Here is a 15,104-nt window from a genome sequence, read left to right on the forward strand (position 1 = left end):
ATTTCAAACTTTGCTAGGACTCCATAGATTATTTACATTTTAAACTTTGCATTACTTAGGAACTTGGCAGGACACCAGGAAATCAAGCTGGAAGGATGATGGAAGGACAGATTTCACAACAGGCATTACATTTTCGCAATCCATATTCGGAGGAAAATGGACCAGTTCCTCCAGTGCCAAGTAGACTACCAGTATTGCAATATGGAAACCCTTATGCAATTCAGGAAAGAAGAGGTAAGTAAATTCCTCCCCCGCTCCCCCAGTATAATTTCTATCTCACTGCTTCAACAGCAACGACTCATTTAACGCAGGTTAAGGACCAACAACCTTTATACTGGTGTATGGAGCCTTTATTGATTGATGAGAATCAGTAAAGTGCCTTTATTTTACTGATGAGAATCAATAAGGTAAAGTTTTTTAGAAATGTCTTTTGAAAAAGGTGATTTCTCTTCTATTGGTTTATGTTCTCTAAACCAGAAATGTGTTTAAATCTTGATTTTTAAATGTAAGGTAGCACACCTGTAGTCTCAAAATACAAACTCTACTGAACAAAGATGCTCTAATTAATTTTTTTTTCAGATGGAGCAGATGGCGCTTTTAATCCTGATGAGATCCAGAGACCACCTGTTAGAATGTCCTTTCGGGAGCTAGAAGATGATGTAGTGTGTAGTCAGCCTTCACGCAACCTTAGTCGGCCTGATGGTTTAGAAGATCCTGAGGATAGCAATGCAAGTTACCTTTTTTTATTATTTTTTTTTTTTCCTTGATATGTCTACTGATGGGTAATGAAGAGTTGCACATAGGTTTTCAGTATCTGGTAAGCCTGAGTTACTGTTACGTAAATCCAGAATTGATTTTTCTTTTCCCTGTATTTGGGTGAATTTCACTTGCTTTGAAGGAGAGAGCTTTGCATGTCAACTGATGATGATATACTTGTTCCCCCAGCCTCTTGAGTTACTGACGGCTTGTTTTGGTATTAGGACACTAGCTGCTTAATCTTTTTAAATACTGAAGTAGAAAAAGCCCAAGTAATCTCAACTCATTCTGATTTTTCTCTCCTGTGTGATAGAATGAAGGCTCAAAATGTAGCCACGTCTTACTCATTAAATAGGGAGCATCTGCTATTCGTTAGCAGCCGGCCCAGCCTTAACCCATGACAGATTAGTATGTAGGAACTACACTGAACAGAACAAATTAACATTTGAAGGATTCTGATACCACTATTTTCAGTTAAATGCTGAATGGAAAAATTGTATCCTATTAGATACTTTACTTTACTGTATTAATCTTTTGTTCTGTCTTTTGCAAGTCTGCATTTAGGAATTTCCATTCTGAGGTGTTTGCTGTTAGGCATGTATTTGGCAGAGCTCACTGACAGCTATCTAAAGCTGATTAAACCAACAGTGACAGATTCCCACTGATTTCTTTTCTAGGGCTTTGTATGTTTTAAGTGGAAACTCGTTAGCTTTTCTTTTTAGTACAGTTACCTTGCGTGGTCTGGTATAAAAAATGGGCTTCTGTAATAAACTGGACTATATGTCTTCATTTGGACAGGAACAGACTTACTACTCTTTCTCATTCTAAGTACTCTTGCACCTTCAAAAATATTAAACAAGAAATACCTTTCTGCAAAGTATTGTGCTCTTTGCAAGTACAGTGGTATCATGACCTGTTTCTCATTTAGTCTAGTTTGCCACATTTAATTGCTATTAACCTTTGCAGAAGCTGATCAGTGTTCAGACAGGCATGATTTTAGCCCTGGTGCTCAGCACCTATAATGGAGAAAAATGTATTTCTCCCTCCTGCCTTTTGCCCCCAATGTCCATTACTGTGAATAATTAGAGAAACTGTCAGAACTTCTGCAGCCTGTTCAAGATCTGGAATGTGAGCTTAATGCTGTTGCCCACCTTTACTTTACATTTTGCATATTAAATCTGATCATTCTTGACGTAGATATTACATATGACAAGCTCTTCTCTTCTTTAGTCATCTGCTTCAGTTTAATTAGCAGGGTGTTCTTCCTGATCTATGTGCTTTGCCCTCTTGCAAACCCAAGAGAAACTGTGCTAGAGTCTTGTGCTCATTTGCTGACACAGCTTGGATTTTGGTAATGAGATGGAATATAACAGGCTTTAAATAAAGTTCAACTTGAGGAAAGGTGCCTTTAAATAAAATAATTTATATATTTATTTTTTTACTTTCAAAAGAGAATCAGTTGCATGCTCCTCCTCAAAACAGGCTGTGTGTGTAGTGTACAAATTTACCTGGAAATGAGTAATTGCAAGAATCTTTACAGAGAGACTCAGTAGTATGCCAAAGACGGAACAGTTCTGATGCAGTAGTTAAAGAAGTAACCAGGGAAAACTTCCATGTATGTAGGTTATTCATCATAAAGGGGAGCCTGTCGTTTGTGCAGAAGAAACAGCAAATATAAAATGATAAATATTAAGAGGTTACCATTTGTTGTACTGGTTTTTAAATAAGATGTAGTTCTCTGCATTTTTGAACCAGTAAGACGTAGAGACTTCTGTTGGAGGAGGATTCCCTCTCAGAAGAAAAGGGATTGGTAGTCTTACCGCTTGGTTTAAAATGTTGCCCTTGTATGGACTTTTGTCGTCTTCCTCTCCACATTACTACATGTTACATCAGTTTAAGTCACTTCCACCACTTCATGGCTGTTTTGGTGGTGGCTTACCTACGAGGCTGAGCACGTCTACGTTATTTATCTCAGGTGGCAGATCTTTGAGACCCTGGGCCAATACTCTGATACATCGGAGAATGAAGTAGAGGTTGCGTACGCACAGCTGTAAACAGACTTTTCAGAGACTTTTTTCAGTCTGTAAGGTGAGAATAGGGAAGTGTGTGCACACACGTGTGAGAAAAGCTTTGCAACTTGCTTCTGCAGAATGAAGGCCAGAAATGGGACCTCCTTTCCTTCAGGAGCTAATGTGGCTGAGCTGACGTGGCTGCGCCATGTGTACTTTCTAGCAATATACTTCTTTAAAGTCTCAGTGAGACAGCCTTGGCTGATCTTCCTGCCTGTCCCAAGGAGGAACTATGAGTCTCTCAATTACATGAATAATCAGAGGTATGGCAGAAGATAGTAACCACCCTTTTGGTCGGTGATGGGGAAGAAGAGCACCAGCTTGGTCTGTGTTCACTCTCTGCTGCTTTCTCATTCCACTGTCAGAAGTTCTGTGCACTCCTTAAGAGCTAGTGAGTAGTAAGAGCTACACTCCTTGGCCTAGTGAGGCAGGACTTTTGCATAGCCTTACAGTACTGGATGGGTGCTGGGGTTTGTACTGTGCCCATTTGTAGAAGGCAAGGCATCACAGATGCCCTAAGCTCGCTTTAAGAGGATTATTTTAATGCTAAAGCTGTGCATGAATGTTTTTCCTGAGGATGCTTCTGTACCTGCAGCTAATGGTTTGATCTCCAGTTCTGTGGAGTACAGCTGCTGTCTTTGTAACCCTCTGCAAGTCGTTTTGTCTTTCCTACTGGTAAGTTAGAAAGTTCTCAAGCTCATGGTTGAGATGATCCTTCTGCTGAGGCATTTGCTCCTGATGTGACCTGACCTTAGTTTCTACATTCTTAAGGAGAATGCTGTTTGCTCTTACCCCAAGTGTAGTGGGCTTCCCTTTCTGCTTCTCAGTAAAGACGTTTCTGTTACTGGCCATTGTCCTGACTAGCAGCGTAAGATCAGGTGGTGGAGACACTCCTGCTCTACTGAAACTGGTGCTGCCTTTACTGTCTTTGGTTGCTCCGAGGTGTGGACCAAGTAAGGATACATCTGCAAATGCCCCAGAGCTTTTGTTTCATGTTGCTCTTGTGTTCGATTTTTGTTTCACCCAAAGCTTTGTTCCTTGGGAATGGGCACTTCCAGAATGGGCACTTCCATGTATTTGGTTGACGTGAAAAAGCATCAGTTTTGTGTGACTTGAAGACTTCGTGGAATTGTTCATAGCTTTGGCTTCCCGAACTCTTGGGCCGTTTAAACTGTGATTTCTGAGCGGGGTGGGCTGGTCTGTGTTAATCGCGCCAGATAAGCACGCGCACGGGGTGAGCTTGTGTAGGGTAGCTGGCTTGCCACGAGTTCCTGCCGTCATCTGCTCAGCACTAACCTTCCGTTTGCTCATGCTCCCATAATTGACCAAAATGTAATCATTTGAAGCAAGTAATTTCTAGAAGCAGGTATGTACGGGAGAGATCCATAAACAAAATGTACATATATTTTTTAATACTAAAGTGTGACTTTTAGAAAGGTAGTCCTGATTACAGTTGGCAGTAAGCCCAGAGTAACTATCCTGAGGCTCTTAAACAGTGTCGTTAAGTCACAGAAAATTTGTGGGGGATGGAGAGTGTAACATTTGGCAAGTGACAACCAGGTCAGGGTATTTTTTGAGATGCATCCAAAATGGCCTTTCTCCTAGCAAAAAATCTCACTGCACTTTATTAGCCTGATCCCACCCTGGCAGCCAGTGACTGTCTTTGTGTGGGATGGACATAAAAGGAGCAGAAAGTACCAGGTATTTGGGTACCTTTTGGGAGACCAGACTGCTTGCAGAGAGGTAGAGACATCTGAAAGAGTTTGTTTGATTTCTCTCTCACAGCAGAGCTGAATCACGGAAGGACAGTGTAGGTACTCCTCTTTCCAGCTCATCCACACCACACATTAGTGGTGTGTCTGTTCATTTGTTGTTAAAGCTTAAGGTGGGTGTCGGCTGCCCGTTAAAATGGTCTGTAGAAACCAGAGACGGGGGTGGTTCAAGTCTGTGGGTTTTGTACAGTGCCACACGGCTTTGTTTCTAATTTCCGTGTGGCAGTCTTGGAACTGCTTACCGTCGGAGTTAGGAGAGCAGTACTTGAGACAAACTTTGTGAGTGCTGGTAAAACAAGGTGAGTTGTGCTTGTTTCTGACAGTTCATGTCTGGCTTCCCCTTCTTCCTTTTCTACGACAAACCCCCTCATTTTTTTTTACCGTGCTTTATTGTGTAATACTGTATTTATCTTTATGATCATATAATCTGTGGAACTCCGTAAAGAGTCGGAGTTACAGTCCAGTGATAATAGTTAACTCGTGATGTTAAAGGCATCCTTTATAATTCGTTAACCTGCAAGCAAAGCTGGCTCTGGGTCTACACGAAGGGCAGATCGAACTGTCTGTCTCTCAAAACATGAGCATGGGCTCCCGTCCAAACGCCTTGGGTGACTTGAGCGTGGGGTTTTGGGAGTAAGCTGATGCCCTTGCTTAAACTACAGCATAGGCCGAGGCGTTGAGGCCCAGCCTCCCGGCAGTGATTGCCAAACCCTTTCCGTAAAGCAGCTTCAACGAGCTGCCTCATTTCAGCCATTGGGTCTTCAGGGGATGGCTTGTTGTACCATGGGAGAGCAACCGGTTTTTAAATGTGAGGTCTAAAAGCATGTGTAATGTCATTTTGTAAGGTTAAAGGATGTGTCATTGGCTATGCTAGCTGGAAGAAACTGGGCACTAAGTGATTGTGAATCCAGACGGGTGGGATCTGTCTTCAGTTGGTGTGGCTCTCCATTTGAGAGGGTGCGCTTCAGGAGTTGTGTCCGCCTGCAGTGACGGAAGCAGGCAGCTCTCCGAGTCCAGTACAACAGACACGTTCTGTGTTACCCAGAAGTTCCAGGTTCCCCCAGGGCAGCGCGCAAGAACTACTTGTGGTTGGTGATTGTTTACTGTAACGTGTAATTAGCAGAGCTGTGAAATCCTCTCAGACTAAGACAAAGTTGTCATTGTTCCTGTTTGACCGTTCTTTAATCATAGAGCAACCTCTGCCCTTTGAGGCGTGCTTAATACAGACTTGCCGCCTTCTTGTTTGGGTTAAGCGTAACGAAAGGTAAGACCTGATCTGTAGATCCTTGGCCAAGAGCAAAAGTGCACTGGAGAGACGGACTTTCTGTACCTTAACAGCGTGATACCCCCAGCTGTTTAGTGCCACCATTCCCAGGTGGTGCAGAGGGCAGACGCTACCCTAAGGAAGACACTGAATGATTTTTACAATTAATCGTACTGGGTCATGAGAAAGCTGCATCCTTAGGACACACCTCACGACGTTGCTTTGACATCAGAAGAGCCTTTTTTGAACCCGTTAGTGGCTCACGCTTGCCTTTTGTTGCAGCTGGCGCCGGCAGGGCAGCCGCGCGGGGCCGCGCAGGTGTGCCTGTGCAGAGGAAAGCGTCACACGCTTTTAAATCGGCTTTTCAAAAAGGAATGAGGCGGAATGTTGTATTTGTACGTGGTAGGCTATCAACACTGGCCAGAAGCTGAAAGAAAGGACAAAAGGTGTAAACAATTTTATCTTCCCAAGTGACTATCGGTAACCCAAATGTTGGGTGTTTTGGGTTTTTTTTATTCAGCAATTTTGTCCAGGTTTTGGCACTATAGAAGCTGCAGCATTGTAGCACAAGAGTACTTTGAGTAGTTTTTCTTCTTTAGCACATACATCCTATCTCTTTCGTGACAAAAGGAACAAATAATATTTTAAAACCTGTGTGCCCTTTTTACTGCAGGTGCAAAGCAAACAAGTTAGAGGAAAATTTGTCCGTTGCTATCATCTGCCAGAGCAGGCCCCACGGTCTGCTCAGCGGAAATGTTGAAACTGAACGGCTGTTGTCAGGAGAACAGTATTGAGGGAATCTTCCCATCCTGCCCTGTTTCCTTTAACTCTTCATAAGGGCAAACTGTGTTAGCCTAAAAATGAGAGAGATGTTGGAATGTACACACTAGTTATCTGTACAGAGAGTCTGCTGCTGCATATTGTGGAGTCGTAGAACTGATTCGGTTGGGAGAGACCTTCAAGGTCATCGAGTCCAACCACATGGTCCCTTGCACATCTGCTTCTGAAGATCAGCTACATAATGCGTAGTTCTTGCACGTTGGAGAGGAAAAAGAAAGTGATGTAGGGGTTGGAGTTTCCAAAATCTTGCTGAATTCCCCTTTGTTCCCACCTTGAAATGAGTAGGCTTCATGCTGCATTATCTGATTGCAGAATAGAACCGAGATGCTGTATGAGCGTTCGATACTGTGCGAAGAACAGGTTTGCAAACACAGTTCTGGCTTTCTTCCCCCTCCTTCGGTTTTCCTTTCATGCTGTTTTCTGACGTCACTGCTTTTAAATCTTAATTTGTAACAACGTCCTCACGGAATAAAAAGCCCAGCCCCCAAACCTGCAAACCCGAGGTGCCCTGACCCCTTGCTTGTCAGAAGGGAACCCCCAGAATCATCGTCTTATGCTTGGGAGTTCCCCATTGCAGGCGGATTTCTGTCCCCAAGGTGAAGGGCGGCTTCTTCCCTGGAGCTGACCTGCCCTCCTGGCCTGGCAGCAGCTCCGAGGCCAACCCGCGCGTCCCGTGGCAGCGCGAGCCTCGCCGGAGCCCGCGGAGGCAGAGCCACGGGCAGAGCCGATGGGGGAAGCGCCGAACGGGGCGATTCAGCTGATGCGCCCGACGGCAGCATCAGGCCCCCCACCAGCTCGGCTGGGGCGAGCGGCGCCTGCAGGTCGCTCCAAACTGGCCGTCGGGAGGCGAGCGGGGGAGTCAGATCAAGTTGGGGTGTTTTTTTTGTTGTGTGGGTGTTTCCCTCCCCCTTGCTGAAACCTAAATTGACAGATTTTTAAAGTCTGACTTGACATTCTGTGGTCTGGAACATGAGTTTTAGCTCTTGACGAAACGCCGTTAGGGTTCGTAGCACGATGCCCTGCGTTCCGTTCGGCGCGGGCTTCCCTGTTGGGACGCAGCCCCCGGCGCTGACGGGATGTGCCCCGCGCGCTGGCACAGGTTCTGCCCGGGGGTGCGGCCCAAGGCCGCCCGTGTTCAGCTTTGGTGTTCGCTCCCCACGTCTCCCTCTTGTGCGCTGGAGTAAAACTTGTCCCGCAGAGGTGGCAGAACAAAAGGGAAATTTCACCTGCGTTTGTGCTTCGTAACAAACGCGCCTGTGGGGGAGGGAAAAAAAAGCTGTTTCTAGTGGGTATTACTTGAAATGCTTCCTTTTTTTAATAGGATGACGACACCACTGTACCTTCTGCTCCTGATCCTCCAAGTCTTCTCTTGCACGAACGTGGAACACGTTTCTGCTTCGATTCCAGGTAAATCTCATCTTTTATTGGTCCTTAATGGCACGGGTGGGTTTCTGTAGAACTGGATTTTTTCACTCAAGGGTGAGGGGCAGAGCTGAAAACCTATTGAGCATTTTCGAGAAATGCTTGGTTTACAATTAACTATCAGAGAATACGCTGTGAGACTGGGTAGACTGTTTTGCTAGACCTTATTTTGATGGAATTTGGGCAGTTTTTAAGTAAATGAATAACTTTTGTTTCTTCCCCCTCTCTTTCCAAGCTAATTGTGAACCTAAGTTTAGACCTTTTATAAAGTGTTATGTTTGCTAAGAGCAAGCATTTATGAGGAGGGAGAGTGGTTTCCCATGAAACTGCTTGGCCATTAAGACATTCAATGGATTTGTATTCAGTGGTAGCTGGAGTTATGTCAAAATTATTTCGCTTTTAAAATGCCAGGTTATTTTGGAATTCCTGTGTAAAACTACTTTACCAGTATTGAGCACTTCCAGCAAAGACGTTTGAATTAACTGTCTGGTGCTTGCTTAGGTCCAGGCTGTGCTCCAGTTTCAGTTTGCAGTGAGGTTCTTACCATCGGCGGCAGCAGGATCCTACTTTTGTGGCTTATTTTGCAATAACAGGTTAAGTAACTGCTTCCTCTTTTCTTTCTCTCTGCCTCCTCGTGAAGCTTCGAAGTGCACAAGAAGTGCCCTCTCTGCGATGTGATGTTCCCACCCAACTACGATCAGAGCAAGTTCGAGGAGCACGTCGAGAGCCACTGGAAGGTGTGCCCCATGTGCAGCGAGCAGTTCCCGCCCGACTACGACCAGCAAGGGTTCGAGAGGCATGTGCAGACGCACTTTGATCAGAACGTATTAAATTTTGATTAAATACTTTGTTTTGCAGCGTAGCTTAAAACCCCCACCTACGGAACAAAACCAGCGCAGCTTTTCTGTAACAGTGCAAACCCCTGACGACAGCTGCTCTGCTCTAACGGGGGCCGTGGCGAGTCGTGGCCGTCAGCTGCTGCCAGGTTACCTGCGCTCTCCCTAACATCGCACTAAACGCCCCCACAAACCCCCGCCTGGCTGTGTACGTAGCTATTTATTCCCCTACTTAGCGGAATTCCTAAGGACACAGGAATGACCTGGCCTCAGAACACATGAGAGCAGCTTCGTGATGCTCTTCAGCTACATAAAAAAAAAAAAAAAAAAAAAAATACAAAAGCCCCCGGAACACCTGTGGCTTCTCCCGACCGTGATAACGAGGCACAGTTAAAAATGTCATAAACAGATGTTTCTCCTAGCGAATTTGTGTAGTTCTTCTTTGAGTAACAGTTAAATCAGAGAGTTCCATTACTTACCCTATGAAAATACAGTTTTCTAGTATGTTTTGAAATGTAGGTGCATGTACGGTGCGATGACATGCTTGCGGCAAAAGGAACGGGAAATACTTCGGTTTTACATGGGGAACGTTTGCCTTAAGGGATGAGGTTACGTTCAGTAGGTTATACCTTAAGGCAGTATTTTTGAGTTGAAAGAAACTGCTGTGCTTCAATGCCTAAAAGTAATTGTTTTAAAAAAATATCATTGCCATTATGTTGCAGTTGCATTCAGTAGCGAATATTGTTACGTTTTCACAGGAGTGAACTGTGTTCCTTTTGGCTTAGGGCTTTGAAACCCTTCTGCATTTTAACCGTATGCATTTCTTTCCATAAGTAAAACCATGTGTGTATATCTAAACATTTTATATTTACTTTAACTGTATTAAGCAAATTTGCTTTCCCCTTGTTGTACAGTAGTCTTGTTACATTAAAAGCAAAATTACTCATGGAGTCAGTGGTCCCTTTTTCCTGCCGCTCGTTCTGAAGTAAAGCGGAGTTTGGGCCTTACATCATCCCTGCAGCAGATGATGCTTCAGCCTTGTGTGACAAACTGCTGCTCGCAGCTGTTCCTGCTCCTCTTGGAGAGGGACGTGGGGACGGAGGGGTTTGAGTAGCTGCTGCTGCGCTTCTCTCGTGAACGCCTGCGATAGCCTGTTCGCTGCAGGTTTAGGAAAAACCACGCCACAGGTGAATCGCAGCCTGGGGCAGCAGCTCCTGCATCACTCCTCCTCCTGCTCCACTTCTAAAGTCTTCAGTTTCTTACTGTGAAGTTCATGTCAAGAGATGGTCTGAGGTAATGATGGCAGCACGGGAAGAATATTTTGTTGATTTTTTTTTTTTAAATTTTTATTTTTCTTACCGTAACTCAACAGCACATGAAAACAGAACAGGCTGTAGCACCAAAATGCTTATTACAGACTTGGGAAGTCTCGGGTCGGTATCCCACAGGGGCAGGACAACCCCAAAACCCAACTGTGCCAAAGCAGGGACTCCTCTTAGATGTGTCTATACGCAGGGAATCACTGGAATAGCTTCCCTGTTCGGTAGCCACCCTGACGTGGCTGCTTAAAATAACCTACCCCGTGAGCCTGCAGGCCAAACCGTCTACCCCGACCTCGCTGAACTAAAATGTCCGTGATTTCCCCGTTCAGCGACAGCCACTTCACTTCTGAAAACGGATCCTACCTCTGCCAGGGGCTGCTGAGCCCCCCGCAGGTGCTGCCATGGTGGAAGGGAGCGGCCTGAGACAGCTGAAGTCCTTCTTAATACAAATGCTCCTTATTTTTTTCCTTTTTTTCCCCCCAGGCTGTAGCATTGTGTAATCTTGTGTATTAATGGTGCAGTGCTGGAGTTGCTTCAGGTGTTTATTGAATAGAGAGTTTGCGGATAGTGGAGTAAAACACCCGAGGGAAAGGCTGTTCAGCCCAGGAACTTCACTCTTGGGGTCAGTAACGAGTAAAGAGCAGTCGGGTTAGGTCAGAGGCAGTTTATTTTAAATGTGATTTGATTTACATTTATAAGCAGCTTTCTTGACAGGAATTCTTTAAGTTGCCTTCAGTTCTAAAACAAACCTCTGTCACTTTCAAACTTAAAGTACTTTGTCCCCAACAAAACATATGAAAATATAATTTAAAGCACACTTTTCACAGACACAGTACAATACACTCACTATACACAGTATAACAAAATAGTCCCATCTTTACCTGTTTAATAATACTGTCACAATGAATAGGTAAATAGAAACTGGATTTCCATTTTTATAGTTGAAAGGAATTTACATGCAACAATGACGTTTTACGACTGTTTAGCTGTCGAACGAACTTACCAGCCTGCAGGTTCTTGCACTAGGAGCAGAGCCAGACCTGGCCCTTGGCCGCAGCTGCTGCCAAAACTGCAGGAGGTGGGGAGTGGCCACCTGGGGCCCGTGGGCACCAGCACTGCTCATGTCTGGATCATCCTTCCAACCCGCCGACGGAGCTGGGCCGTGCAAGCGCTGGCACCGCTCTGGGGCTGAAAAGGGGCCATTTCACCCAAAACGCTTGTTCGTTAGGGCGATTCCTACGTGTTTTAGCGAGACTGGTGCTCTGCGGAGAACAGGCAATTGTCATCCTGACCACGTTTTCCTTTTTAAAGCTTTGGAAAAAGGTAGAGGGAAAGCTCGTTCCTCCTTACTCGAGCTGGCTTTTGCACTCAGCTGCAACGAAGCAAAGGCGACGACTGTGTGGGACACAGCGAGCTCCTCCCCAAACCCTCCGGTGTAAGCCCGGGTCGGGGCTGGGGCAGGGCAGGGGCGCCCCCACCGCCCCTCCCGGCTGCCGGCTCAGCTCCCAGAACAGCACTTGTGAGGGGAGGCGGCTCAAGGCAGGGCGGTGAGCGGCAGCTGCTCAGGTATGGTCCAGACACGAAGCGCGCTCGGTTTGGCTTTTGTTTTAAGTCGGTCTCTGACCACCTGCTGCAAGAAGCACTTAATCTTCAGTAAGGCTCAAATGTCGTGTTTCAGCGACACGAATCGTAAAGCTAAACAGACACTTCCAAGTGGAATGCGGCGACCGACACTGAGAAGCAAAAAAAATGCACAAAGAAAATCTCAAAATACAATGAACATGAGGGAGAGGCATCAGAAACTCCCTTAGCACAAATAATGGACCTCCTTAAACCATGCGCAGAACTTTTAATTTTTATTTGCAACCACAGGCACATGCTCGTACAGTAGTTGCAAGAATTGGCAACACATAAAACATTAAATCTGTTGGCAATAGAGAACTACAAAGTGCTTTAGAACTTCATCTGAGATGAAGATAATTGTTTCTCACACACACATAAATTTGCACTTAAGTATTTCCAAGTGTCTTTCTAACGGATAGTTCAGGGGTAAATACTTAGTTGGACTGGGATATTGGTCCTCCGAAGTCTGATGGGCATGAACATAATATGACATCTTGTACAAAAAAAAAACCCCTAGTAATTTCTAACACTAAAGTGATTGTTTACTAGTTTGAATGGCAAGATTTTTCAGCATTTCAAGAGGGAGGAGAAAAAAAAAAAAAAGATTTGCAAGATAATATAAAATACAGCAAGCACACCTTTTTATGTATGTTATTTAAGTATGAAAATATTTTTAGCATATTATGTTAAACATTCTTTCTTATTTATATTTCCATTACCTAAGACTTGCTACTCCACTGGCAACTCCGTAATGTAAGGCATGTTAACTCTGGTTTGACGAGGGTGGTATCGTTTTGGTTTTGCACACACATTGACAGATGCATCGAAAGTCTTCATCACATTCCAATCGCGAAAGGATGTCAGTGCCAAGCTCCCCTCCTCTCTCTCCTGTTCAACACTTCAGTACGACTAAATACGCAACACCCCCCCTAAGATTTTGTTTGTTTTGGAGAAAAATGTTCTGAAGAACCTATAGCTTTTATAGCACCTTATCTCAAAGTAATGAAAATGGGTATGATGATTACATGTGCAAATGTACAAAATCATTAACTCTACAAAGATACATCATTCCAAAATTACAGAAAATTTTAAAGCATGCATTTAACTTTTTTAAAGGGTTGCTGAATGCTTCCCCTGAAAAAGGTGGCTGTTCTCAAAATCAGCAACTGCTGGTGAGGATTTCTTGGCACATTTGTGACCAGCATGTTATTGCTGCATCTTCCTGATAATCTCAGCAGACACGGGGGGATGGAAATTGATTGTGTGGTGCCGCAGGCCCTGAGCTGTCTTGTAACTCTTTCCACAGCGACATTTGAATGGTTTGCGTACGCGGATTTGCGTTCTGTGGCCGTTCTTGGCGTGGTACTTGATACCGTTCACATTCTGCGAGTGAGAAAGCACAACGTTACTGGTCAGGTGGGCTGGTAAGGGCTGAGCTTCCAGTTACAAACCAAAAATTGACTAACGTTATGTGCAAACCCCACACAAACAGTGAGGAACTCCCATGAGGTGCTGGGCACGTGTCGTGCTTTCAAGATACGAGGGGGACAAGGAGAATAATCCGTGCGGTTCTAAAGCGTGAAACTTACTTACCTACCTGGGCAATGCCGGTTTCTATCTCCCACAGCGTGGCACTTTCCAAAAAATACAATTTGATGGACTCACACATGGATGTTCTTTGCTTCCTGACATTTTTTCATACCACCCTGACCAATTTTATTCGGAGGTTCATTTACAAGCAAACAAAGAACTGGCATGCAGACTGCAGTCACGCTTCCTCAGAAAGCTGAAACTCCCCCCCATGGTGTGTTTGGTGCCATTGTTTCTAGATGTGTCTTTAGGCACCAGCAAATCCTCGCAGTTTGCACACACTGCCCTCAAAGAATTAACTGCGGGGAACACTTAAGAGTTACCCAGGGCACGCACTTAGAAAATAATCCAGAGAAGCCGTCTTCAAAATAGCTATTGTTTGGGAACATTCTACAGCTAGAACTAGAGAACCGACCTCCACTGGTTTGGGAGAAAGAGCAGAAGACGGCACCACAACACACCGGTACACTGGCAAGGTCAGGAAACTCAATGCTTTTGCGAGATTGATCAAGAACCTTATAACTCAAAATCACAGCCCTGTCTTCCTTTTCACACATTTCTGGCAAAAATGGAAGAAGCTGTCACGGTCTCAACAGCTGTTGTGACACTGGCTTACGTAGGATTTATCTTAACTGGAATCTCTCTTTGCTTCCACTAAAAGAGCTGGGATTTTTGGATAAATAAGGTAAGGCAAACTATCTTCCATTAGAGCTTCTCCTAGGAAGAAACCCAAGAAGATGCCAAGACAATTTGTGACAAAAAGAACAGCTTCGAGGTTCTACTGTGCCCTCTCTGAAGTTTCCAGATACGTATCTCAGGTTTTTTTTTAAAACCATTAAAAAAAATCTAAAATCAATTAACAGCTTGGATATTAACTAACCCACTCAATCAAGTTTTAGGGATTTTTCCCTTTGCTGAACCACTGCCTGGTGTTACACGTAACAGAAGTCCCCTTGGCTCTCGAAGCAACAAGTTCAGTTTTATCAATGTGCAGCCCACAGTAAGCGGAAGCTTCTCCTCCCCTACCTCACCTCCTAATCCAACCTGCTCTGGGGCTGAACCTCGCGGGTTATGTCCCACTCCCGGGCCAGGCAGTCCCCTGCCTGCTGCCCTCCGCTGCCCTGCTCAAACCACATTACCAACAGGAGAAGCGTAAGGACCTTGCAGCTCCCACCAGGAAACCAGGGAGAGAAACCGCCCCGGCTCCCGGCCAGCGGCGGCGTTCCCACCTGCCACCGTAAAATGCCGGTCCTTGCTCACCACGCGCTCACTGTGCCCCGGCAGCGAGGTGTTTTGGATCATTTAAGCAAAAGCAGTTCTCCGGGTTCAGTCCTGAAGTTGAGCGCGGTGCTGTTCTCGTCAGAGCTCCCAACCCCAGTGTAGGGGCCTTTCAGGGCAGCCCGGGTGTCGGGAGAGGGTCGTTGGGGGACATCCTTTAGAGAGCAAAACAGCCTCAAGTAACCGCCCTGGGGAAAGGGTTCGGTGCAAGACAGCAAGCAGCTGCCCCGCCCACAAATTCATGCTTCTCTAGAGCATGCAGGCTTGAAGTTGCAAATCCAGCCCCTAAATTGTCCTTTACATCCTTAAAAATACGGGACAATTCCTGCACA

At 45.2% G+C, this 15,104-nt stretch overlaps 2 protein-coding genes across 6 annotated transcripts in view; one reads left to right on the forward strand and one right to left on the reverse strand.

The window, feature by feature from the left end:
• Positions 1–9,909, forward strand: part of TAX1BP1 (Tax1 binding protein 1) — a 59,701-nt gene extending 49,792 nt beyond the window's left edge. For all 5 annotated transcript variants that reach the window (XM_086467738.1, XM_086467737.1, XM_086467736.1 and 2 more), the window contains 4 exons: positions 60–234; positions 580–728; positions 8,023–8,108; positions 8,764–9,909. In XM_086467738.1, coding sequence (XP_086323864.1) covers positions 60–234; positions 580–728; positions 8,023–8,108; positions 8,764–8,965 — 612 coding nt within the window. In that variant the 3' untranslated portion in view covers positions 8,966–9,909. The remainder of the gene's footprint in view (positions 1–59; positions 235–579; positions 729–8,022; positions 8,109–8,763) is intronic.
• Positions 9,910–13,110: 3,201 nt separating this feature from the next.
• The window catches only part of JAZF1 (JAZF zinc finger 1), a 195,116-nt gene continuing 193,122 nt past the window's right edge, over positions 13,111–15,104 (reverse strand). The window contains exon 5 of the mRNA XM_086468377.1: positions 13,111–13,287. Coding sequence (XP_086324503.1) covers positions 13,111–13,287 — 177 coding nt within the window. The remainder of the gene's footprint in view (positions 13,288–15,104) is intronic.

The sequence above is a fragment of the Leptosomus discolor genome, chromosome 7, assembly GCF_034619465.1.
Source record: "Leptosomus discolor isolate bLepDis1 chromosome 7, bLepDis1.hap2, whole genome shotgun sequence".
Taxonomy (NCBI): Eukaryota; Metazoa; Chordata; class Aves; order Leptosomiformes; family Leptosomidae; genus Leptosomus; species Leptosomus discolor.